The sequence below is a fragment of the Trichosurus vulpecula genome, chromosome 3, assembly GCF_011100635.1.
Source record: "Trichosurus vulpecula isolate mTriVul1 chromosome 3, mTriVul1.pri, whole genome shotgun sequence".
NCBI classification, from domain to species: Eukaryota; Metazoa; Chordata; class Mammalia; order Diprotodontia; family Phalangeridae; genus Trichosurus; species Trichosurus vulpecula.
This window is the reverse complement of record NC_050575.1, coordinates 291,635,321-291,660,055: the sequence shown is the minus strand read 5'-3', so window position 1 is coordinate 291,660,055 and position 24,735 is coordinate 291,635,321. Positions and strand designations below refer to the sequence as shown.

The window sequence follows — 24,735 nt, the reverse complement described above, 5'->3', positions numbered from 1 at the left end:
TTTTTTTTTTTTTGCTGCGAGGCAGTGAATATTAAGTGACTTGCCCAAGGTCACACAGTAGTAAGTGTCAAGTGTCTGAGGTCAGATTTGAACTTAGGTCCTCTTGACTCCAGGGCTGGTGCTCTAACTTCTGAGCTACGTAGCTGCCCCTTCTAATCCTACTTTTACTCTTAACTGCCAAGTATCCCTTCTCAAGTTGTTCATTTGACTCTCTCTGCTATTTATCCTCTACTTTTTAGTTCTTTGTCCCATGCCTCTTCCCATTTCCCTTTTTTTACTTTGCTTAGTTGTCCTACATCATTAGTGTTTACCAAACTGCTGTTTTTATTAAACTGAGAATATTTCCATCATAGCACCTGATTCTGCCCGTGGTAGATGACATATCTTAAGCAGACTTTTCTCTTTCCAAATCCTGGTATGCACTGAATTTGTGAAATGATATCCAGGACAGATACAGCATTAAAAATTGTCTAGCAATTTTCAGTACCTGAAACATGAAGGTACCCAACAGATTAAGATATAATATATAATTTACAGGTGTGAATCACTGTGTCTTAGTGTGGTTGATGATTTCCTCAACCTGCATATTTTTGCAAATACATTTGAAGCCAGTCCATATTTATTATTCTTTTTATATAATTTTCTCTTCTTGCAATTTATAAATAGACAAATGGAGGAGCTACCATCAAAGCATAGTGACTAAGTTAAAAGGCTTTAAAGTTCTATCGCTCCTTTTGTTGCACTGATAACTTTTATTATCACATTTTCCAAAAGAACATTGGCAAACTAACGCAGCAAGGATAAAGAGTATCTGGGAATCATGTCATTTTCATGTATTCAATCAACAAACATTTATTAAATGACCAGAGTGTGAAAGCCATAAAGACAGTGATACAAAAGGCACAATCCCCTCCCCCAAGGAGTGTATCATCCAGTAGGTGAAGTAAGATCCATATATAAAAAACTGAAATGCAAATTGGAGTAGAAGTCCATAAGAGAGGTACAGGCAGTATGAAAGTACAGAGGAGGGAGGTGCTTGCTTCTCGGTGGGACAGGATACAAAGAACAGTTAGAGGGATAGGTCTGTTTAACCTGAGAAAGAAGTCTTAGGAGAGACATGAAACCTGAATTCAAATAGTTCAGAGGTGGTCAGCTGGAAAATTTTGGGCAGATACTGTAATCAGTTTGTTTGAAAAGAAAATGGGCTTTGAATTGAATAGGAGAAAGAGAGCAGACTGGGTTGATTTTTAGGACATTATTCTGTACTTTCAGTGACCCCAGGCTTTTCTCAAACAAACACACAAAAAATCTAATAGTAATATTTTTCCAGTAATGCTATAATAGCTGTGAATCATGAAATACCACATTCTCTAAAGAATCAATATTGCAGATTATCCAGTGGCAGTAGACATCTTTCGTTAGGAGATCCACTTTGAAAGGTCTAGCTCAGGAGAGAAAACAGGGGATAGTTTGATTAATTGATTGGTTGGTTGTTTTGAGATTTGCACAGAGATGATAATTAAAACCATGGGAGCTAAAAGGTCATAAACCGAAAAAATATAGAGGGGAAAAGAGAAGGCCAGGATCTGAGCCTAGGGATGCACACGCAGTTAGTTGGCTTGACATGGATGATGATTCAGGACTAGAAACTGAGGAGGCACAGTGCACAAGTGGAAAGAGAATGAAGAGCAAAACAGTGCTGCAGAAACCTGGAGAGGAAGAACATTCAGGAGGAGAGGGCAGTCACCAGTGTCCGATGCTGCCAAGAGGTCAAAGAGGACAAAGAGTGAGGAAAAACAAAAACATCAATGGGACCTACGGGAAGACCAGTTACAGTTTAATGGTGATGTCAGAGCATTTGGAGGGAACCAGCATAAATGACTTTTTTTAGGAGCTTGGCTAAGAAAGGGAGGAGAGATAAAGAACAATGGTTAGCAGAGAAGGTAGGATCTAATAAGAGTTTTTTTTTAAGGATGGAGAGAGTTGGGTATGTTAGCACACAGCAGGGAAGGAACCAGTAAGTAGAGAGAAAAGGGAGGGTTGATTGTGTCCACAGTGGATCTACCAGAAAAGATGGGAAGGAATGGAATCCATGCTCTGTGTAGAGGAGTTGGCCTTGGTTAGGGTCAGGATTGCCTTTTCAGAGACTGGAGTAAAGAAAGAGATAGTAAGGAATGATTTCAAGGAGTTGTTATTGGTAACAATAATAGCATTTATCCAGGACTTTAAGGTTTACAAAGGGCTTTGCAAATGTTATTTCATTGTAGCCTTATAACAACCCTGTGAGGTAGGGTTATTATTAGCTCCATTTTACAGATTAAAAAAACTAAGACACAGAAGTTAAGTGACTTGCCCAGGACCACCTAGCTAGGAAGTGTCTGAGACAGGACTTGACAGGATTTGAACTCAGATTTACTTTATGTACTGGACCACCTAGCTGTCTCTAAGGTTAAGCTTAAGGCCCGAACAAATTTCATGGACCTATTGTTAGGACCTATAGAAAGATATGAACAAAAGTCATACAGGATGAGAAGGTATAAATGTGCATTGGAAGGAGTGCTTTCTACTGTGAGATCACAGGTTCAGTGGAGCACACACGTATCTAAGTCATCTGGAAAAGAGAAGACCTGCATATTACTCCAAAGTTTAGAATTGAAAGGTGGAACTTAAAGGAAAGTAGATTTCAGCTCCATATAAGGAAGAGGTTTTTGATGACCAAAACTATGCAGAAATTGAATCAACTGGCGTCATAACATAGAGAGCTACCTGTCGCTGAAAGCATTCGTTCAGACTGTCCATTTGGAAAGGATATTATTAAAAGAATTTGTGTCGTTGACAGGAGCTAGATGACCACCTAAGCTGCTACCGAACTTTCACATTTCATTCATGATTTAATGAAACTTAGGAAGCAGGGAACAGAGTAGATTATAGTAGAATAGAGATTATTCCTTATAATAAAAAGTGTTTTAACGGTCATTTAACAGCATCATTCATTAAATAACTACTGAGGACCTCCTATACCAGAATATTGTACTAGGGGAGATACAAAGTTTAGATAAGATACAGATCCTGCCCCTATGAAATTTGCTGTCTAGTAGGATAAGAAACAGAACATATTTCTGTAATGCAGTTTTACCTGATGAGTGCATTAAGGATTTACAAAACAAAGTGCTATGTGAGACCCGGAAAGGTCTCATTTTGCCTTAAAAGAAGGAAGCTTGATGCTGTCGTTGGTCATAACTAAAAATTACTCCACTGTTACTCTCTATATAACATATAATTAATTGAGATTAATGTGTAACTGTAATCTTCTCACATTCGCACTAGGTGAAATAGTACCTTTAGTGACTGTGACAGGCTGTGATAGAGTTTCATTTGTTGACTATTTCTGTCAGCCTCATGATTATGTAGAGTTTTGGCTTGATAGTGAGATTTATATAGTTGGCTGTTGAGGCGATGGGGTGTTATACGTCAAGCATACATCAAAACAGCCTTTCCCAGTAGCCAGTCCTGTTGCCAGATATCTCGTCTATCTAGGAAAACAGAAACAAGCCTCTATTCAACCCAAAATGTGAATCAGCATCTCAGATGCCAGACACTAGATTTTTCAAAAGATCCTATGCAAAAACAAAGGCTGGTTTGTGCAGCATGGAGTTCTAGGCCGCTTATGGTATTTGCACTCGCCTGATTGTTCATTTTTAGCTACATTCTTTCATATTGTCAGATGTCAAAAGTTGATCGTTATTTACATTTAAGACTGAGTTCACATTTGGAGGAAATGATACTTCACTGTAATTGATCATTAAAGTTAGTGAATACTAAAGTGAGGTGCTACAAGCACTGATTGCTACACAGAGGGCAGCCAAGATCCTGAAGTAAGCTTTAGGAATGGTCTTTAGCCATTTAGTCTTTAGGTAGTTACAATAGTTGCAAACAGGATAACTATAGTTTATACCAGTAGACCAAAAGCTTGCCTAGGTGGCCAGACTGAAGATCATCCTCTGCTGTTTTTTTAAGAACATTTTTCCATCAGGCTTTAAACCCCTGCCTCAAAATGAAGAGCCAGTGTCTGCTACTTTCCACAGAGATAGTATATAGGCCTTCCCCTAAGTTGGGGAGAAAAGGATGACAAACCCTCTGCTTGCATAATATCTCTTAGGCGTCTGTTGTAGGAACCCAGATGAGAAGTGATGACGGACTGAACTAGGATGGTGGCTGTGTGATTGGAGAGGAGGGGAAAAATGTTAGGAGATGTTGTAGACTGAAACAGGATTTGGGAACTGATTGGCTATGATGGATGAGGAAGAAGGAAGAAAGAGAAATTACTCCAGTTGCAAAACTCTTTGACCAGAGGACTTAGTACCTCAACAGAAAGTTGAGTAGTTTGACTAGTACCTTCAGCAAAAAGAGAGAAGTTCAGGGGATGCTTAGGTGAAGGAATAAGATAATAAATTTTGTTTTAGACATGCTGACTTTGAGGTGTTGGTGGAACATCCAAATGCAGTTGTCTACTAGTCAGATAGCAGTACAAGAGTGAATTTCAGGAGAGAGATCAAAATTGAATATATAAATTTAGTAGTCATTTTTTAGAGGTAATAATTGACCTAACTAAATTTGATGAGATCAACAAAAGATGGGATATAGAAATCAGAAGAAAAGTAGACCAGGACAGAATCTTTGGGAATATTTAGTTTTGTTGGGGATGTAGTTGAAGATTGTGCAAAGGAGACTGAGGAGTGGTCAGATAGGAAAAGAACTAGGAGAAATCAGTGTTGTAAAACCCAAGGTGGGAGAAAGTATCCAATGAATAGGATAGATCAACTATCAAAAACTGCAGAAAGTTTGTGAAGTTGAAAACTGAGAAGATATCACTGAATTTACCAGTTAAGCGATTAGTAGCAATCTTGGAAAGGACAGTTTTAGTCCGGTCAAGGGAGAGTGTCAAGGGACAGATTGGAAAGGATTGAAAAGTAAGTGAAGAAATGGAGGCAGTGAAGACACATTCTAGGATTATGTGAAAGGGGGAAAAAAAATGGGTAATGGCTTGAATGGATAGCAGGATCAGTATTTGTTTTTTAAGGATAGTGAAGACTTGGACATATCTGTAGGTATCAGGGAAAGAGGGAATAAGGAGAGATTGAGGATGAACAGAAAGGGGAAGAATGAAGGGGCTAAGCTCCCTAAAGAGAAAGGAGAGAGTGAGATCAAGAGGAGAAACAGATATGTTGTCCTTGGCAAGGAAAAGGATGACCTCTTTGTCTCTGAGGTTGAGGAAGAAGAGGGTAAGGGAATTACAGATTTTGAGATATAGAGTAAGAGAAAAGGGGAAGCTCATGATGATGGCTTCAGTGTTCTTGATCAAATCTAGAAGGTAAGGTCCTTACCTGAGATTGGGCAGTGTAGATGGTTTAAGGAGAGCAGAGAAATTTTGGAACAGCTGCTGTGGAGAGGTCAATAATGAGTCAGGAAAGAAGAAAATCAATCAGTCCACAAGCTTACTATGTGCCTGGCGTTGTATAAAGTTCTTACAATACAGAAATCAAAAATAGTCCTTTCCTTCATGGAATTTACAATCATTTGGGAGAGATAACCCATATAAATCAGAACATCCAAGATAAATACAAAGACGTTGGAAGGTAACCTTAAAGGGAGTGGCACTAGCACCTGGGGGGAACCAAGAAAGGCCTACTAGGCAAGAGGGCACTAGAGCGGAGTCTTAAAGGAACTCAGGAAAGCCAGGAGGTAAAGATTGGAATTGACAGCATTCCAAGCAGGGAAAACAACCACCTTAGAAGAACAGAGATGGGAAATAGAGTGTTGAGTTTGAGGAACAGCAAATAGGTCAGTATGGCTAGATCACAGAATACATGAAGGGGAGAATAAAGTATAAGAAAATTAGGGAGGGAGGGAGGACTTTAGAGAAAAATCACATTGGCAACTGAGTGGAGGGTAGGTTAGAGTGGAGAGAAACTTGAAACGGAGACCAATTAGAAGGCTATTGCAGTAATCCATGTAAGAGATAATAAGGGCCTGAACTTGGGACCTAATGGCATGTGAAGGGGTAAAAGGAGATTAGAGAAAGAAGTCACAGGATTTGGCAATTTATTATATACATGGAGTAATCAGTAGAGAGGAGTCAAGGATGATGCCACAGTTGCAGACCTGGGTGACTAGAAGATTGGTAATTGTCCCCTCCACAGTTATAAGAAAATTCAGAAGAGGTGAGAGAGATAATAAGTTAGTTCTCTTTTGGACCATTTGATACCAACTTCAAGTCATGTGACCAATAAGATATAAGAATAGGTATTTTCTCTAATCCTCTCAAACCTCCTCAAAATGAGAATTATGTGTCAGAGATGAAGCAATTTCAGCTGTCTCCATAGTCTAAGACACCAAGAACCCAAACAGGGTAAAAACCCAGTGAACTTATTTATCTTCCTTTCCCCTACTACCCACCAAACTCCTAGCAGCAGAGCTGCACAAACTATCCCAAGTAACTCAAGATAGAAATCAACTTTATACTCCAGCCCCACTTCCTCCCCACCTCCTAGTGCCACAGAGATTCAAAAAGCAAAAATTTGCTCGAACTGCCATACCAGAATGGAAGTGTTCTCTGCTGCCACAGAACGCAGCCAAAAAATGGAGGAACAGGGGAAAAGGGATAGGACAAATGTAGATGGCATTACACTAAGCTGAGAGAGAATAACCAACAGACCGCTGGGACCAGTTCTGTCCCCACAGATGTCACTTGGAACAGGCCAAGGATTTGAACTGTGAATTGCCCAGCATGAGAGAAGGCCAAGATGTTCTGAGATCCAGCCCCTAAGGAAACCACCATCAACCTAGAAATAGTCAGAAAGGAAGCAATATGAGAAAATAAGGTAAAAACACTGAAATTATCAAAGATCTCAGAAGGAAGAAAAATCAAAGACCTTGAGCATAAACAGATAAACCAGAAGGGAATGTGGCATCCATATCAGGTAAGCGAGTTCAGGCATCTGTAAATAACTATTACAAGAAGAGGAAAATGAATGGATACCCGATGAGGTAGATTACCCTGTGAATTCCCCAGAGAACATGGAACCACAGGTTGATGTTCCTAAATGTCTTAAAAGAGAAATAACAATTATGAAAGTGCCATTTATGGCCTGCACAGTAGAAATATTTGGCAAAATTAAAAAACTGGAATCCACTGGGACAAATCTCACCAAGGAAACAAAAGAGTATAATTGCTAGGGAATGTATACATGGAAGCAAAGGACAATCTGAAAGAAGAGCAAAAAGCAATAACATTTAAAGGAAGTATGATCTCAAGTAAAACATACTGATCTCTAAGACAAGATGTGTAGAAACAACTTTAAAAGATTAAAGTGGGTCAGCTAGGTGGCGCAGTGAGTAGAGCACCCGTCCTAGACTCGGGAGGACCTGAGTTCAAATGCGGCCTCAGACACTTGACATACTTCTTAGCTGTGTGACCTTGGGCAAGTCACTTAACCTGAATTGCCCTGCCTTCCTGCCCCTCTCTGCAAAAAAAAATAATAATAAAGTAGATTCTTTAAAAATAAATAAATAAAAGATGAAAGTGCTCCCAGAAGAACACAAATCAAAAAACCTGAACACCATAATACAAGAAAAAATACAGGAAAACTGCCTAGAACTTTTGAATACAGAAGACAAAATCCATAGAGCACCCATAGGTAAAAACCCTATGCTGCAAAAACCAAGACACATATTAGTTAAATTTAACAATTCCACTGGAAAACAACAAATTCTTCAAGTGGTTAAGAGAAAGATATAAAGGAAAGGAAATTCAAATAACTTAAGACTATTTTGTACCCACCAGAAACCACAGGAAGAAATGGAATAATGTGTCCCAAAGAAAAATGGAGGCTCAAGATACACCCCAGCATGACCTACTCTGAAAATCTGAGCCTAACTATAAATGAGAAAAGATGAATGTTCAGTTAAAAAAAGGCATTCAAGGCATGCTTAGAAAGAAAATTAGATCTAGATGAAGAAATTATTTGCTTCTCAGACATGCCAGACAACAGAAATAAGGAAAGGGTAAGCAAATACAGTAACTAAGGTCAACCAGATAATAAAGAAACCATTAAGAGATTTCTTTCCAAATATACACAAAGAGACAAGAATAAAAGCAGAAGGCACACAGTAGTGATGATACAAAAACAGGCCTGAAACATCATAGACTAAACCTTATAACACCCTACCTATGGGTGAATCATTAATTAAGATAAATTTGTAATGGCCCTAATCGGGACACTTAGTGACTTTATTCAGTGGCATTTAGCAACATGGGCATAGAAGTAGGAAAGAGAAACCCAAGGCCTAAGCAGTGGCAGGACAAGGCCTCCAGGGAAACTGGTTATCCATAGGGTCAAGACTGCAAAGGGAAAAAAGGCCAGAGCAGGAATGATATCCTGGGAGAACAGAGGAAGTACAGCATTATGATGGGAACATCCAAACACTGGGATCTATTATCGATGTGAGTCTTCAATTCACTGTACTGCCTCTGGCTCCCTGAGGCTTGGAATCTCTTACAGTTTTGAGAGCTAGGCAGTAGCAGGTGATAACTACTGTCTGGGTCCCCAAGAGCTTGACTGAACTCATGTTGGGGCCAGCTCCTTAGCAGTATCACAGGATGGTAGAGGAGGCATACCAAAAAGATGCCACACAAGTGGAGCAAATAACTAGATACCCAATTCAAAATTTCCAGATGCATAGGCACTCTATTATCTCTGGCATTATCCTTTTTTGAGCCTTATATGTGCCCTGCTGCCAAAATGCAATGAAGAGCATAACATTATTAAACACAAATTGCTAGAAAACACTTTACATAGCATACAATCAGTAAATGACGTTGTAGGCTGTTTGGAAGAGAACTCTTTAGCATTTCATATGACATTAAGTGGGATGGTAAATAGGCACACTTAAGTAAATTAGTGACAAATGACATCATATATGGAACGAAACTTTATTTTAAATGAGTTGATATTAACAAAAGGACTTAATTCCCTTATGCCCTGAAAGCCATACTACATAACTTTGATGGTACTTGGTCAATTTAAATAAAGTCGTTTTGTTTCATAAGTACATTTCCACCTGCACTCTCATTCTGTAGAAGTAAGTAGTAAGACTTTGCACTTCTTTTCATCATAGATAGTCTGATATATCTTCATTTTCACATTTTTTCCAGCTCATTCAGACCAACAAACTGAAGCACTATCCCAGCATCCATGGAGACTTCAGCAATGATTTTAAACAGCCATGTGTAGTTTTTACTGGTCATCCCTCCCTCCGATTTGGAGATGTTGTACATTTCATGGAACTTTGGGGGAAATCTAGTCTCAACACTGTTATATTCACAGGTAAGTAGGAAAATCGCTCTTGTCTGTCCCATTATAATTCACAACTGCCAAGGGAAAAGGTCCCAAGATAGAGTCACCTAAATTATATACTAGCAGAGAATCATAGCAAAGGGATCTGACAAATTATGTAGTCCAACTCCCTTACGAAAAAATAAGTTCCAAAGAGGCTCCAAGCTACCCAAGGTCACACGACTAGTTGGTAAGGAAAAAAATATATTTTCAGACACATACACACCCTTACACACCCTTAATAGTTGTATTTTCTTCCTGATTCTTTGTCTCTGATAAATGCTTGGCACTTTGTAGAGTGAAGCTATGAGCTGGCTCTATAACATAGACTAATTCCAGTAACCAGTCTTTTTTTCCTATGTCTGTCCCTCTTGGGACATCTGATAAGAATCATATTTGAACTATAGCAAGCTGCTTTTATTCTGGAGACTTGAACCACTGAAGGGAAAAAAAAAATCCCTGACAAGGCCAGATAGTGTGACCAAGCACAGTTGGCCACTCTGAGCCATGTTCTTGCATTCTTTTTAAGACTTCAGGTATCTTAAAAGCTCAATATTTGACCCTTCAGTCGTTTTAAGACACAGGTTCCCCAAGGTGACCAGAATGACAGTTCTAGAAGATTGCTAGATATTCTTTTATCTTGATCAAAGTAAAATCTGGGGAGCTAAGAACGAGCTATGGGAAGAATGGGTCTGCTTTAACTCCTGAGGTCACTACCTTATAATGTTTTCATCATGGGAGGTCAGGAATATCTGTGCTCAAGGCCTGCTTCAGAAATTCACTTGCTGTGTGACCTTGGGGAAGTCATTTAAACTCTCTTAGCCTCACTTTCCTCATCCATAAAATGACAGTAATAAATCATGGTGTTGATGCTAGCTATTTTTGTTATACCATGTATTATAGTAACCTGTATCTGTAACTTATGCCTGTTCTGGATTGTAAGCTCCTTGAAGGCAAGAACCATGTCTGATCTAAACTTTGTCCCTAGTATGTTTGGTGAATGAAACAGTGAATCAATGAACACATGATAGAATACTATTTCTAATAATAGAACTGGTGTGTAGGTGAGTAGACTGAAGCAAAAATATGATTTTTAATTTATAAATTATTCATGAATGGATTATATATTCGATTTTGAGTATATTGAATACAAACTGACAGTGCAGCATTTATGTGGAAATGTCCAGCAGACAGATGGAGAATCACAACTAGAGTTAATAAGAAGTCAGGGCTTGATTGAGGATTTCAGAATCATATTTATGAAGATGAATATTGATGCCATAAAATGAAAAAGTTCTCTCAGGAAGAGAGTTAACGGTACAGAAGATAAAACAGAAGCCAAGGGCTGGCCACTGAAAAATAGCCACAGTTAAGAAGTAGGAAGAAGAGGGTTCAGCATGTTAGGCAATAAATTATATACCCTCGTGGAAGCAAAGATCTGATAGAGTTTCAAAAAGAACAAAATTATCAGGTTTTAAATGCAGCAGAAAGGTTGTGGAGAGGAAAATTGAGAAAATCCTTTTTGAATTTGTAAGGAAAAAGGTTTTGGTCACCTTCAAGAGAGAAATTTTCCGTAAATTGTGAGGATGGAAGTTTGAGCTAGATACTGGTAAGAAAATGGAGGCAGCTGGTGTCAACCCTTCGTTTAAGAATGGTGGCTCTTAAAGCAAGGTGAGAAATAGGACCAATGCTAGAGAAGGTACCAGGGACAAAATAAAGTCTCTTTAAGATTGGAGAGACCTATGCGTGTTTGAAGGCAAAAGGGAAATAGCCAGCAGAGAGGAAAAAACTTGAACAGGCTAGTGAGGAATGGTCATGGGAGTTAGGTCCTTTTGACATTAAGGCATCAGCGGAATTTAAGGAATTCCCCTTAAAAAGGAGAATGAGCATCTCTTACTCTAGTACTCAAGGGGAAAAATGGAAAAATGTTGAATTTCAGTTGTTTTATTTATCTAAAATCATTTATGTATTCTGGCTATTGAACCACAATAATTATTACTTTCATGAAAAAAATTTTTGATTATTCTTTTCAAATTTCTAACTAGTTATAAATGTGAAATGTAAGGTTTTTAGAACATTATTTTGTCTTTCATCTAGATTAACATGAGAACACAATAAACTGCACTTAACACAGTCTTTACTTTCTCTCTGTTTTTTCATACACTGGAAAACTAAGGTAACTTAGTTTGTCATGTCCATACTCAATTTTGAATTAGTGAGGCCAAAAGGAAAGAAGGCATTCTGACATCCACAGAAGCATCTGCTATTTTTTTAATTTTTATTTTCACTTGAGTAGTTTCTGATGGTGCTTAAGTCACTCTCTTAATAGATAGTATTCCCTAAAATCATATCAACAGTTGTATACTTTCTAAATGACCCACCCCTATATTTATAGAAGGATAGCTGCTATGTTCCCATATATGCTTGCCTTTAGCAGTTGATGGTTGATTCTACTACTAAGTATTAAGAATATTGACAAAAAAATAAGTAATGAAATAGTGCATATCCTACTCATACTTATTTAACAGACTTGGCTAAAAAAACTACTATATGATGAGAAGTTAAAATTAACAATAAATTACGTCTTTGAGCTTTAGTTTTTCTATAGATAGTGGCTCTGTGAACTATACGTATTCATATAATGTAATCATATTTCTATAGACTATTTCAATAAAGTCTTAAAAATCACAAGTCAGTAGGCCCATTTCAAAACTTATAATTTGTCATTTTATTTCAAGCTGATACACTGATCCACAGATTAAACTTAAGCCATATCATGATATCAGCATGCCAGATTTTGTTAAAATTAATCAGCTCCTAAATAATTTAAAAGGGAATAAATTTGCAGACACAAAATGTGAAAACTGCAGAATTTGACAGAGACCACACTTCACCTAGTCCAGTAAAAGTTGCTTTATGAAAGGCTTCCTCTAGCCTTATCACCACCACCAAAAAAATTAATCAGATTATTTTACCCATTGATTTTTTTCTTATATCTACCCTACTTTAGAGTATTTTGGGGGAAACTCCTTGACTCGGCCTCTCCACCAAATGAAAAGACACTGGGATTATTCTTAATGGTTGACATTTCTCAATCATTTATAAGACTAATCCTCCCTACGGAAACAGGTTTAAGATGAAGTACAGCATAATACTAGAGCAAAGGAAAAACTGATATTTCCATCTTATTTTTCACATTGTTCCTTTTCTTCAATTGCAGAAAATTCACTTCACTCCTGGATTTCAGCTCTCCTATCTGTACCTTATTGGTATTTAAGCTCTATCTCTGCCACTACCTCTTTTGTGCCCTTAGGCAAACTATTGAATCTTGCTATGCTTCAGTTTACTCATCTGTCAGATAGAAATAATACCTGCCCCTAATTCATGGTATTGGAGTGACAAAATGAGATTGTAGGAGTGAAAGCTCTTTGGAAAGTTGAAAATTCTTTGCAAACAGGAGGGATAAATGCCCCAGTACACCAGAGCTCTATAACTTGGTGAGTGTGATTATCTTGAACCAGAAAATGAATGAAACTTCTTTCTGGCTTAAGAGAGGGTCTTTCAGAATTGCTTTGACAGAAAAATGCACCATCCCCTTCACTCCCTGTCCCAGCGGCCAACCTAATGAGCCTCTCCAAATGTAATAAGGCCAATCCACAGATGATCGGCAGCTACGTTCTGTCGTTTCAGTCATGTCTGATTCTTCGTGACCCTACTTGGCATTTTCTTGGCAAAGATACTGGAGTAGTTTGCCATTTCCTTCTCCAGCTCATTTTACAGTTGAAGAACTAAGGCAGACAGGATTAAGTGACTTGTTCAGAGTCACACAACTAGTAAGTATCTGAAACCAGATTTGAACTCAAAAAGATGAGTCTTCCTAACTTCAGACCCATCACTCTATCCACTGCACCACCTAGCCATTATAGGCAGATAGTGTGTTGCCAAGTTCATCCTCAAACCTGTTGCAACTTGGATAAGATCTGCCAGAACTTACACTTCACTGGCACAGACCATTCATATCAAGGGTCACCTGCACACCATAATCAAACTGCAGAGCAAAACTTAAGTGGAAAATTCTATGATTAACAATTATGAAATGTTATCAAATGTTTTGTAACTTTCTCTACAAAATGTTCAAGCCGCTGCCTGATTGCCCACGTGGACAATTGCCAAGTAAGTTTGTAAAAGATTCCTTCCAGGTCCCTGTATTTTCTTAGTCTCCCTGCACATTTACATATTCAGAAATGTTCTCCTAGCTACCTAGTTCAAAAATAATGTGAGCAGGATTACATTCCCAAAACAGGAGGGAGAAAGAGGAGTTGAGGGGCAGTCTCAGCACTGCCCTTGGAATCAAAAAAATTTTACTAGCCCAGGACAAGTCACCTCTCCTATCTGGGCCTCAGCTTTCTCATCCGTAAAATGAGGATAACCATACTTGTGTCATATACATCCAAGGCTTATTGTGAGAATCATGTCTTCCGTAAGTTGTAAAGTACTTCCTAAATAACTAGGAGCTTTAATAGCTACAAGAATCTGGAGGCGATAGATTAGGGATAAAAACTGAACCGGCGAGTTCATGGACAGAGAGAGCTCCCAAATGAAGGAATTCCCTCTGCCCTTTCAGGTCAGCACTTTCTCTGCAACTTGGGGGTCCTAGAGAATGACCTAAGAATACTGAAAAGGGATTTGCTCAGGGTCCCATAGAAAGTGTGTGTCAATGGCAGGATATAAACCTAGGTCTTCCTGACTTTGAAGCTGGCACACTGCCTCGGGAGAGGATCAGTCATCTCTTAACACTCTTTATATAAAGTCAGGCAGTTCCAATTGAAGTCCCTACTACAGCATTTTGATAGGCATTCAATGCCCTACTGGACCAATGAGTTTGATTGTTCTTTTTATTAATGGTTCCCCTCTCTTCAGTGCTTTAAGGTTTATATAAGGCTCTAATTCTCACAACTGCCCTGTGACATAGATGGTGTAAGTGTTGTTATCCCCATTTTACACATGAGGAAGCAGCAATGATAGCCGTCACGTATACAATGCCTTACTTAAAGTTTGCAAGGGAGACTTACAGCTCAGACTCAAGTAGAGTTGCATAAGGATTGTAGAAACCTGCTGAAAGTAAAAGGTGGAGTGGTGCCCTCTGCTGCAGAGTGCACAACTCCAATGGGCTGGCCACATTGTTTGAATGCCAAAAAGACTATTTTGTGGAGAACTCACACAGGGAAAGTGCTCACATAATGATCGGAAGAAGTGATACAAGGACACTCTGAAGGTCTCTCTTAAGAATTTTGAAACTGATTGTGTGACATGGAAGACACTGGTACAGCACCTCCCAGCATGGTGTGCCCTCATCAGAGAAGGTGCTGTGCTCTATGAGCAAAGCAGAAGTGAAGTAGCTCAAAAGAAATGCGAGATGTCCAAATTTTTCCACCTCAAGTGTTCAAACAGACTATTTGCACCCGACCTGTGGTAGAATATTCCAAGCTTGTATTGGTCTGATCAGCCACAATCTGACACACTGTAACTTGATTCTAGCATAGTGATGTCATTTTTGCCCCTCTTCAAGAACGAAGGACAACAATCAACGTAAGAATTGTAGAAACCTGTTTGAAGTAAAAGGCATTTAAGCACCAATAATAAAAATCGTTCATATTTATGGAAATATAGCCTGGTAAGGTGCTTATGAGGAAGCTGAGACTCAGACAAGTTAAATGACTTGTCCAAATTCACACAACTATTAAGTGGAAGTTCTGGGACTCAAGCCTAAGTTTCCTTAGGCCAGGTGTACTCTGTGATAACCCACCCTGGTTGGTAGGTCATCGGGACAGTACTGAACAAGAGAGCCTGAAATAAACGTGGTGGGTAGAATGGGTCTGTCTGCAGTGCACTGGCATTGTCTTTGTCACATTTCTTCAGCTTTTTGAGCCCCTAATCATTCATTGCTTTTGAGATTTGAAAATTAGCCCAGTTGCTTTCTATATCAAAAAACTAAATAAGAGTTAAGAGAGACAGTATTTTATGAGGTGATATTGCTTGTAACCTTCCCACATCCTCAACAATCTCTCAAGCTGATTTCATGTAGTTGACCACAACCGCTTATAAGTACTTTCCGTTACTGTGTTCAAGATTAATGGAGGCGGTAGGTCACACCAGAGAAATCACTAATCTTTTGGAATACTGAAGTATCTTTTTGAACCTTCAGGACCTTTATTAAAGCATCAGTTTAACTATTTTTAAAAAAAAAGTGATACGGTTGAAGTCAGCATTTTCAATTGGAGAAAGAGGAGATGGGGGCGGGGCAGCTAGGTGGCGCAGTGAGTTAGAGCACTGGCCCTGGAGTCAGGAGGACCTGAGTTCAAATTCGGCCTCAGACACTTGACATACTAGCTGTGTGACCTTGGGCAAGTCACTTAACCCCAATTGCCCTGCCTTCCCCCCTCAAAAAAAAATTAAAAAAAGAAATGAGGAAATGGAATCTTTGGATCCTAGCTTTACCACAAGAAGAAACATTAGAGCCCACAATCCAATCCCTTTCGGAAATTGAGGAGCAGGGCAGGAAATAGAGGAATAGAAGTAAAAATTGAAGAAGTAGAGCTAGCAACTAGCTATTCCATCAGTAGAGACCAACAGAATGCTTTGTTGCCTCATTTTCTTTTAAAATCTTTTTTTGTTCTTTCCCCAGAACCTGACTTCTCATATCTAGATGCACTGGCTCCTTACCAGCCTTTGGCCATGAAATGTATCTACTGTCCTATCGATACAAGGCTCAATTTCATTCAGGTGTCAAAGCTGCTCAAGGAAGTACAGGTGATGATATGAACTTGATGCCCTCTGTGCTGTCAGAGATTCTACCTCGTATGGGCCAAATTACTTGGATTCAGGGTTGGAGGTTCTACGTCACCTTATTTAGAGACATCTGCAAAGGTGTCTCAGCTACTCCTAAAATTTAGAGAAAGAAGCTATGATGTCTCCTTTTGGAAAGTAGCTTTCATTTAAAAATAGGCATGATGGAAGAAAGTAGAGTGAACTAATATTTATTTTTACCTCTATATTATTTTAAAACTAGACCATCACCTCCTCTACAACATAGACTGGAAGAAATAGTCATTCAGTTAATAAATATTTATTATATACCTACTAAATGAATAGGAAAAATCAACCCCTCCTTCCACCTCCTTTTTTCAACCAGAGATCATCCTGATTCCAAGTGAAAAGCATTTCAGTGGCTTTGCACAGCTGTAGTCATTACTCTAATTCTGTCAGTGACGTGCTCTTTAAAAAAGCCTGCATAGTATGCCCAGAACGATTGTTCTCTGACTCTGTCCATCTGTCTGTCTCTCTTGTACCTACACACACTCACATACACATACATACACACTCTGGAAGTGCACTAGGTCTGGTGGAATCTGGCAGTCTGGATAGCCATGATCTTAGTCAGAATATGAAAGGGAATAGCAGTAATCAACTTAAATACTAGGAAATATAGCAAAAAGACAGTGGTAGAAGATAGGACAGATTTGTGATTAAAACAGCACCGAGTTGAAAAGTAAATTCACGTTATTTTGAGATTTCTTTCATATTTCTTGAAGGGAATCTTCAGTAACTTATGCCTTTCTTGTACGACTCTATCCTTACTACCAGGCAGACTGCCAATCTAATTTCTTCTTTGTATTACTCCCTCTTTTCCCCCTCCCTTCTTTTCCTTTGAATTTCATCTTGAAATGTTGGTTGAAATGGTTCTTCCTTCCCCTTGGAGTTTTCTGTCCTGTTGTCCATCCTTACTTAACTAATAAGTTCAAATAAGATTCTTCTGTTTTTATCTTTAAAATTATATTTAAGTAAATATAAAATAATTATAAACTATTTCTAAATGTAGATGATAGATGATTATATTTTAAATTATTAAATTATATTTAAATTATGTTATTAATTAAGGGAGGGTTGTTTGGTAAGTAATTGGCACAGAGAGCTATAATCTGAATTAATAGTATTGACACAAGACCATATATTTAGAGTTGAAAGGGGCCTTAGAAACATCAAGTCCAGCCTCCCTTATTTTACAGATTAGGAAACCGAGGCTGAGATAGGTTAAGGGGACTTGCCCACAGTCATGTAGGCAATAAGTGTCTGAGGTAGAATTTGAACTTGGGTCATCTTAACTCCCAGCACATGCTCTGTCCACTGCTATTCCTGATAACAAACAGCGTTACTGGAAAATCCACTGTAGAAAAAAGTATAATATTCTGGCACTAAGGAGAATTACAATAGAAGTAGGAAACATGGTCTGTACCTTAGAGAGTTTAATATCTAATAGAAACAAAACCACATGAAAGATAAGTCTCAATTATCTACCTTGTTACTGATCCCTAGCAAGTGTTTACTCCCAGCTTAACTGCCTTCTTTCTCATAACCCTCAAGTTGTCTCTCCTTACCATGTCCCCTCTTTGTGTTCAGGAGATGTAATCTAATTTTAATGTTAAATTTAGTAAAACATAGGAAGAAAACTATCGCAAAAACATTGTCATTTAAACACATGCCTGCAACAGTTGTACAAAAATAGACTTGCACATATTTGCAGGAGGAGTAATTTGAGTGCCTCTATGGCCATTGATTCATATAAGAAAATTGTTAAAAAGCCTTTTCTATTCTGTTGTCTTCTTACTGAATTTTTAGTTATTTAATCCATGCTTTGTAAGTATTTAGGCTTCTGTATTATGTACGAATGTTTGAATCAGGAGGGCGTCTAGTGTGTCACTTCTGAAGAGGAAGAGCCAGAAAAAAAGCAGTTTGGGCTGAAATTGGAGTCAGATAGGAAAAAAAGAGTTCTGGGTACTCTTAGTGACCATTGCAGAGACAAACAGAAGGAAATTCAAGGAAGAAGAAAGGAGACAGGTCTGAAGGACAGAATACCATTTTCAGTTGGCTTGTGGGGAGTTAGAAGGGAAAGCCTAGAGTTCTAGATTTTCTGAAGTTAGGTCAAATGTGGTTAGGTATCAAAGGAGCAATTATTGATTACCGAACTTAATGTCTGTAAGGAGATTTGTGTTTTTGTTTTCCTCTTTCTTTAGTTTTTTCATTACTTTGTAAAATATTTATGTTCCAGTGAGTTAATTTTTTGAAGCATTTTTGTATGAAAGAACTAAAATTTGCGATTTGAACGTCTAAGAGATGTATCACTGCTTGTTCTGTTACTCTAGCACCACCTGGTGGTGGAGAACATATCACAAGGCTGCCACTAACAGAAAGGGACCCGGATGCTGAGCTTGCAGCGTAGTCACAGTTTAGGCTAATCATCTAACAACTAATGCAGAGTGATAATGACAGGATTAGAAATGGCTTTTTTTCCTCAAGGACCTTACAGGGTCTAATTGAGGATAGGAGGGAGTCCCGGGAACATGAGAGTGACTTAAGAATATTTGCAAAGCATAAATAAATGCAAATATTACAGCACCTCAGTTTGTTGACATTAGAGAATGAGATGTAGGTTAAAGGCGATTTGCAACAGTATTGCACCCTCTTTGGTTTCTTCTTGTTTTCTTACCATTTCCTTCTCTGCCAAGAAACACTTTCTCCCACTTGCCCATTGAGCTGTTTTTCTTTCTTCCTATCACTAGTGTTCTGTTCTGCATTGCCTCCATTAGTGTGTTCTTCCTTGTTTGCCTGTGTACTTAGTGTCTTTATCTCTTCCCAACGAAGCTGCAGATCTCCCTAGGGGTTGTCTATGCCTACAGGGTTTGTTTCAGTACCAGCAATTTAAGAGTGCCAGATGATAAGCGTTACTCTATCATACAACTCAGGTTGTACATGAGTAATGATAAGAAGTGATTGGCTAGGTAGGATTTATTTATCAGGAAAAATTTAATGGAGGAAATTTACCAAGGGCAGGGATTCTTAACCTCTTTTGTACCATAGACTTCTTGGGCAGCCTGGTGAATGAAGCCTCTGGACCCTTTCTCAGAATTATGTTTTTAAAGGCATAAAACATAAAAGATCACAAAGAAAACTATATTGAAATAAAGATACACATTTTTTCCCATCCAAGTTCATGGATTTCCCCTGAAATCTTACTCCTGATTCATATTCTGATTATCAGGGTATGAAATGGCAGGATAGAGGGGAAAGAAGGTGAAGCTTTCAGGTAGGGAGGATGGCACGTGTGACAGTGTAGAAATAAGCAAGGAGCAAGGAAGTAAATTTGCTTGGCTGGAACAAAAACTCCACTTTAAAGAATAGCAAAAATTGGATTTGATATTGGAAAGAATGTGGTTGATAGAAAGCCATGGAAGTCAGGCATAGGAGTTTAAATCTGATATGTTCATCAACAGAGACACAGCATAGATTGTTGAGGGGGAAATTACACAACGAAAATTAAAATTATTCTAGAAAGGGAGAAGAGATAGGAGGCTGTCACAGTAGTTTGTGTGTGAGAGAAGGTGAAGGGCTCAGCGTAAAGCATTTGCTGTAGATGTGAAATGAATGGGCAACTTTAAAGACTGGTAAAGGATTCAGTAAGACTTAAGATCAGTCCAATCTCATGAACATCTATTAAGTGCTTTCTATTTGCAAGGTACTGTGCTAGGTACTAGAGAGACAAAGGCAGTACAAAACCTGTACCTGCCTTCACAGAGCCTACATTTTACTGGAGGCAGGGGGTTCAGCCTGTAAATAGACCATAGGTTCTTCAGTTAGAGCTGGGAGTAATATTAGAGATCATTTCATCCAACCCCCTCATTTCGCAGATGAGGAAACTGAGGTCAGAGAGGAGAAGGGACTCACCCAAGGTCCCACAGGTAGTAAGTAGCAGAGCCAGTGTCCAAATCCAGGTCCAGTTCTGGAATAGCTATGGTTTTGTTGCTAAAACAAAAACCAGAGAAACACAAACTTGTCATGGAAAACATCATTGTCTATTTTTTAAACTTATCACTCAGTGTTATAATACCAGCAGCACTGATTCAAAAGGCAAGACTACTTTTTTCTGGCTAACGCAGGGATCAGGGTCCCTGAAGTCGTCTTTTTGGCACCCTGTTGATGAAGAATCAGTGTGTACATTGTTGCTCAGATGACTTCATGGAATTGGAGGAAGGAATGGGCCAAGTCACTGTTGACCGCATTGTAGAGAGGTAGCTTTGATTCAGAGACATACTGCTTTCCTTTTCTGTTCCCTAACCCCATCTCTACTGCTTCTCCAGCCCCTCCATGTGGTGTGTCCTGAGCAATACACTCAACCTCCCCCTGCCCAGTCACATCGTATGGACCTAATGATTGATTGCCAGCCCCCTGCGATGTCTTATCGCCGTGCGGAGGTACTCGCCCTGCCCTTTAAACGCCGCTATGAGAAGATTGAAATCATGCCTGAGGTGAGCTACTTTATTTCTGATCACAGAAATCATGGCTTTCCTGCTCAGTTGAGTCTATTGAAACAAAATGCCTAGAGCCAGCTTTCTTTTTGGGCAAGCCCAAAGAACATTTACAAGTAGGAGAAAAGAGAGAATTTTTTCAAACCATGAAGTACTAATCATTTAAATGTTTATCGTTGTTCATAGTAATACTGCATCATGATTCACTGAACCAGGGCACAGCCTTGGAGAATACGCATCCTCATCTTGCCCCTGCCATTTAAGTTCTGGAATATATATGGTTTTGTTGATAATATTTTTTATCGTTTTATAGAAATAACATTGTGTGGAGGTTCTAAAATAAATGATAAAAGTGATCACAAAACATTATGAAAGTAGATGTAATATAGATATGCATATTCTTCATGTTTGTTATTATTAATGATGCCTTTCATTAATAATAACAAACATGAAGACTTTGTACTTTCATGTTTAACGTTTGATCCTCCAGTGTAGCCCAATGTCATAGGTAGGACAGAGATTTACAGACCTTCCCATAGTCATACCTCTGAGGACCTGAACACAATGCTTGGCTCCGGCCAGCCCCATTGTGCTTTCCAGTTCAATTTCATTCAATTCAATAAATATTTAACTGCCAATTTTATACAAGGTATTGGGTATACAGAGACAAAGAAAAAGTCCCGACCTCAAGGAATTTACAGTCTACTGGCAGATACAACATGTACACAGATACATAAATACAAGATAATTTGAGAAGAGAGGCAACACTGATCATTAAAGTCAGAAAAAGCTTTATTCACCTAGGATAAGGTATCTGAGCTGAGCCTTAAAGGATGCTAATATTCTTCAAGGAAGAGGTGAAGAGAAAGTTCATTCCAGACTTGGGACACGTCTTGTACAAAGGCAAAGGACAGCTGTAGCAGACAGAATGGGTAGTTTAGGGAACACAGCTGGTAGAACAGTTTGGCTGGATTAAAGAACATGGGAAGGAGAATTATATGAAATAACTGTTTCCACTACAACACTGCCTATGATTTCTTTTAGCCTGACCTACAGTCTTTGATTCCTGAGGGCCCTAATGTCTCCTGTATGTATGAAACTTTAGGACTTTCTGTCTAGGTATGAGGAAATAGTAATCTCATATTACAGAGGAACATAATAAGTTCTCTGGAGGTCATGACATGCTACGGTAAGAAAAACAAGAGAATCCAAGTGAGTCATTCTCTACTTTACTGGGCAAAAGCCTTCCAGAAAGCCAACTTTGTCTGTCTATTGTACATGTACATTCTACAACATGGAGTGAGATAGGGCAGAATAACTTATTATATGGAAAAAAATGCCTAGTTCCCTCTCCTCTTTTTTGTATTAAACCTGTAGCTTCTTCAGTATAGGGAGGTCCTTGTAAAGAATAGTACCTTCTATACTACTTTAGCAGACTGCCTGGGGCACTGAGAAGTAAAGTAATTAACACAGGGTCCCACAGTCCCACAGTGCATCTAATATAGGCCTGGAACTCAGGCCTCCTGGGCTCTAAAGCCAGCTCTTTTTACACTAGGCCAGGCTGCCTTCCTTTTCCTACTACACTTAGAAATTTACATGGAGTATGGGGCACAGATTTGTGACCTCAAAGCTGAGAATTAAGCTTTAAAGATGCTGAATGTTATTCCTCTCATAAGTCAACATGATGTTGTAGGACCAAATAGCTCACTGGCCGTGGGAGAGCTAGTAATATGAAATTGAGACACATAAATTGGGAAAATGAATGAAGGTCATCTCTAAATAAACAAAGTAAGCCCTTCTTAATGATTTAGTATTGCTAAAACAAAAACCAGAGAAACACAAACTTGTCATGGAAAACATCATTGTCTATTTTTTTTAAACTTATCACTCAGTGTTATAATACCAGCAGCACTGATTCAAAAGGCAAGACTACTTTTTTCTGGCTAACGCAGGGATCAGGGTCCCTGAAGTCGTCTCTTTGGCACTCTGTTGATGAAGAATCAGTGTGTACATTGTTGCTCAGATGACTTCATGGAGCTTATCTACCATGGGGCTCTGCAAATGTGCTACTTCTCTTTTGGATCTATTTTTCAGCCCTGCACCTCCTGCTCTGAAGGCTTTTGTTCTCCCATCCTAAAGGCTGAAAAAGAACACCAAGGATGCTGTCTAGCTAGTATTACACTAAAATAAAATATATTGCGCTAAAACTGCTACCATACAGATAGTGTGTCTCCCATCCGCTGTGGGCATAGATTTCTAGGACCTCGGAACAATCTTTTTCAGTATCTACCAAAAGCCTAAATCCTCATACCCTGGTTTCATCCTGTTCTCCCTCCTTTCTTTGGTGAAGATAAGAAAGGTCTAATCACTCTGATCCATGTAACTCATCATACATGTGAGGACCACCCCCACCTTTCATCATTGCAGCTTAAGAGGGGTCCTTAGTGTCCTAATAACTGAGATACCTTTCCTAGAACTGAATGCTAAATCATCCATCCTGGACGCTCCTAATTTATTAGAAACTTCACCTATCCCTCTGTCTTTGGCCTAAGAACTACTTCCAAAGCAGTTTACTTCTCCAGATACATTAAAAGATCTGCGATTTTGTGAGTACTCCCTCTACTACTGTAGACTACAGCCCTGACACATCTTAGTAGAGGTTTTCATAAGTTGCTGTGGATAAAAAGATCATTAACTGGTGACCCCTCCGTCCAGTGGCTTCTCATGCAAAAGGTGACTACATGTATGCCTCTGGAGCACAAGTTCTGGCCTGTACTACCAAGCTGGAAGGGCATCCAGCCAAAGGATTTTTAAAACATTAAGTTTAGTTGTGGTGGCCCCATATCTTCTTGGCCTGTCTTTTGAATGCATTTGGATGATTTTCTCAATTAGAATAAATAGACTTTCCCAAAGGGAATTTGGTCAGTTCCAGGAAATAACATATGGTGCATCTGCGGGTAAGTTTCAGCCTCACCATCCTGTTTTGCTTGCTCGTGAGTAAACCTATTTGCTTCCATTAAGTACAGTTATTTGCCTGTCTTCCCACCTCTCTAACATATGCTGGGGCTGGATGATCCCTGATGCTAATCTTGGCAATCCTGCCCCTCTCTGCATCATTTCTGCTCACCAGATTATTCATTACTGCTGTTGTCTCTTGGCACCACAGGGCAAGCGACCGGAATGTTTTTTATCCTTTCAGAGTATAGTGTATGTTGCCACTTGAAAGTATTACTCTGATTGCTTTGGGAAGCACCTGTCTGAAATGGATGAGATGAAAGCCTGCGGCAGCTTTTGTTTTGTTTTGCTGCTAAGGCAAAATAATGGTGTTGTTATTCAAAAGGAAACAACTCTTTCCCCAGCTTCCTTGTATAATAACCACCACCTCTGCCCCCCCCCAGAAGTCCCTTTCTGTTCTTGATTATATGCATCCCAGGAGTTTTGTTAGCGCCAATAAAAATTCTGGCATTTTCATTGTGTTTTTATTTGGTAATCAGCCCATATGGGACCTAACACATGAGGAAATCCTGTTCAAGTGGATGGTTAAAGAAAGCCCTTGAATTCCACACCATTGCTAGGATAAAAGCTATAGGTTATTTGTTTATAGCATCGTTCCAGCTCTCCATTCCAGAAGAGGTGTCAAGTCATAAACCTAATTTGTTCAAGTGTTCTGAAGAGCCCCAGTATTGAAGATCTCTATTGGAAATCAAGGATAGTCTCAGAAGTATGAGCAGGAAAGGGATCTTACCTGATCAATTCCTAATGGCTCTATCCCTGACCAGATCTGTTCCCACATTGTGTATATCCATTGTCTTGTCTTCACCATACCCTACTAATATATTTTTAGTCCAGAGGGCCATGCCATATTTCTTTCTGCTGTACTCTTGGGACCCCCAGGCATTGCCATCTGTGCTAAGTACCCCTGGACTTTGCTGTCTATCATGATACTACACTCGGAGGACCCCTAGTCCAGTAGTGTCAAA

At 39.0% G+C, this 24,735-nt stretch overlaps 1 protein-coding gene across 2 annotated transcripts in view; it reads left to right on the top strand.

Moving 5' to 3' along the window:
• The window catches only part of INTS9 (integrator complex subunit 9), a 133,704-nt gene that overhangs the window by 94,580 nt on the left and 14,389 nt on the right, over positions 1 to 24,735 (top strand). For both annotated transcript variants that reach the window (XM_036750754.1, XM_036750755.1), the window contains 3 exons: positions 9,215 to 9,386; positions 16,081 to 16,205; positions 20,588 to 20,755. In XM_036750754.1, the coding sequence (XP_036606649.1) occupies positions 9,215 to 9,386; positions 16,081 to 16,205; positions 20,588 to 20,755 (465 nt within the window). The remainder of the gene's footprint in view (positions 1 to 9,214; positions 9,387 to 16,080; positions 16,206 to 20,587; positions 20,756 to 24,735) is intronic.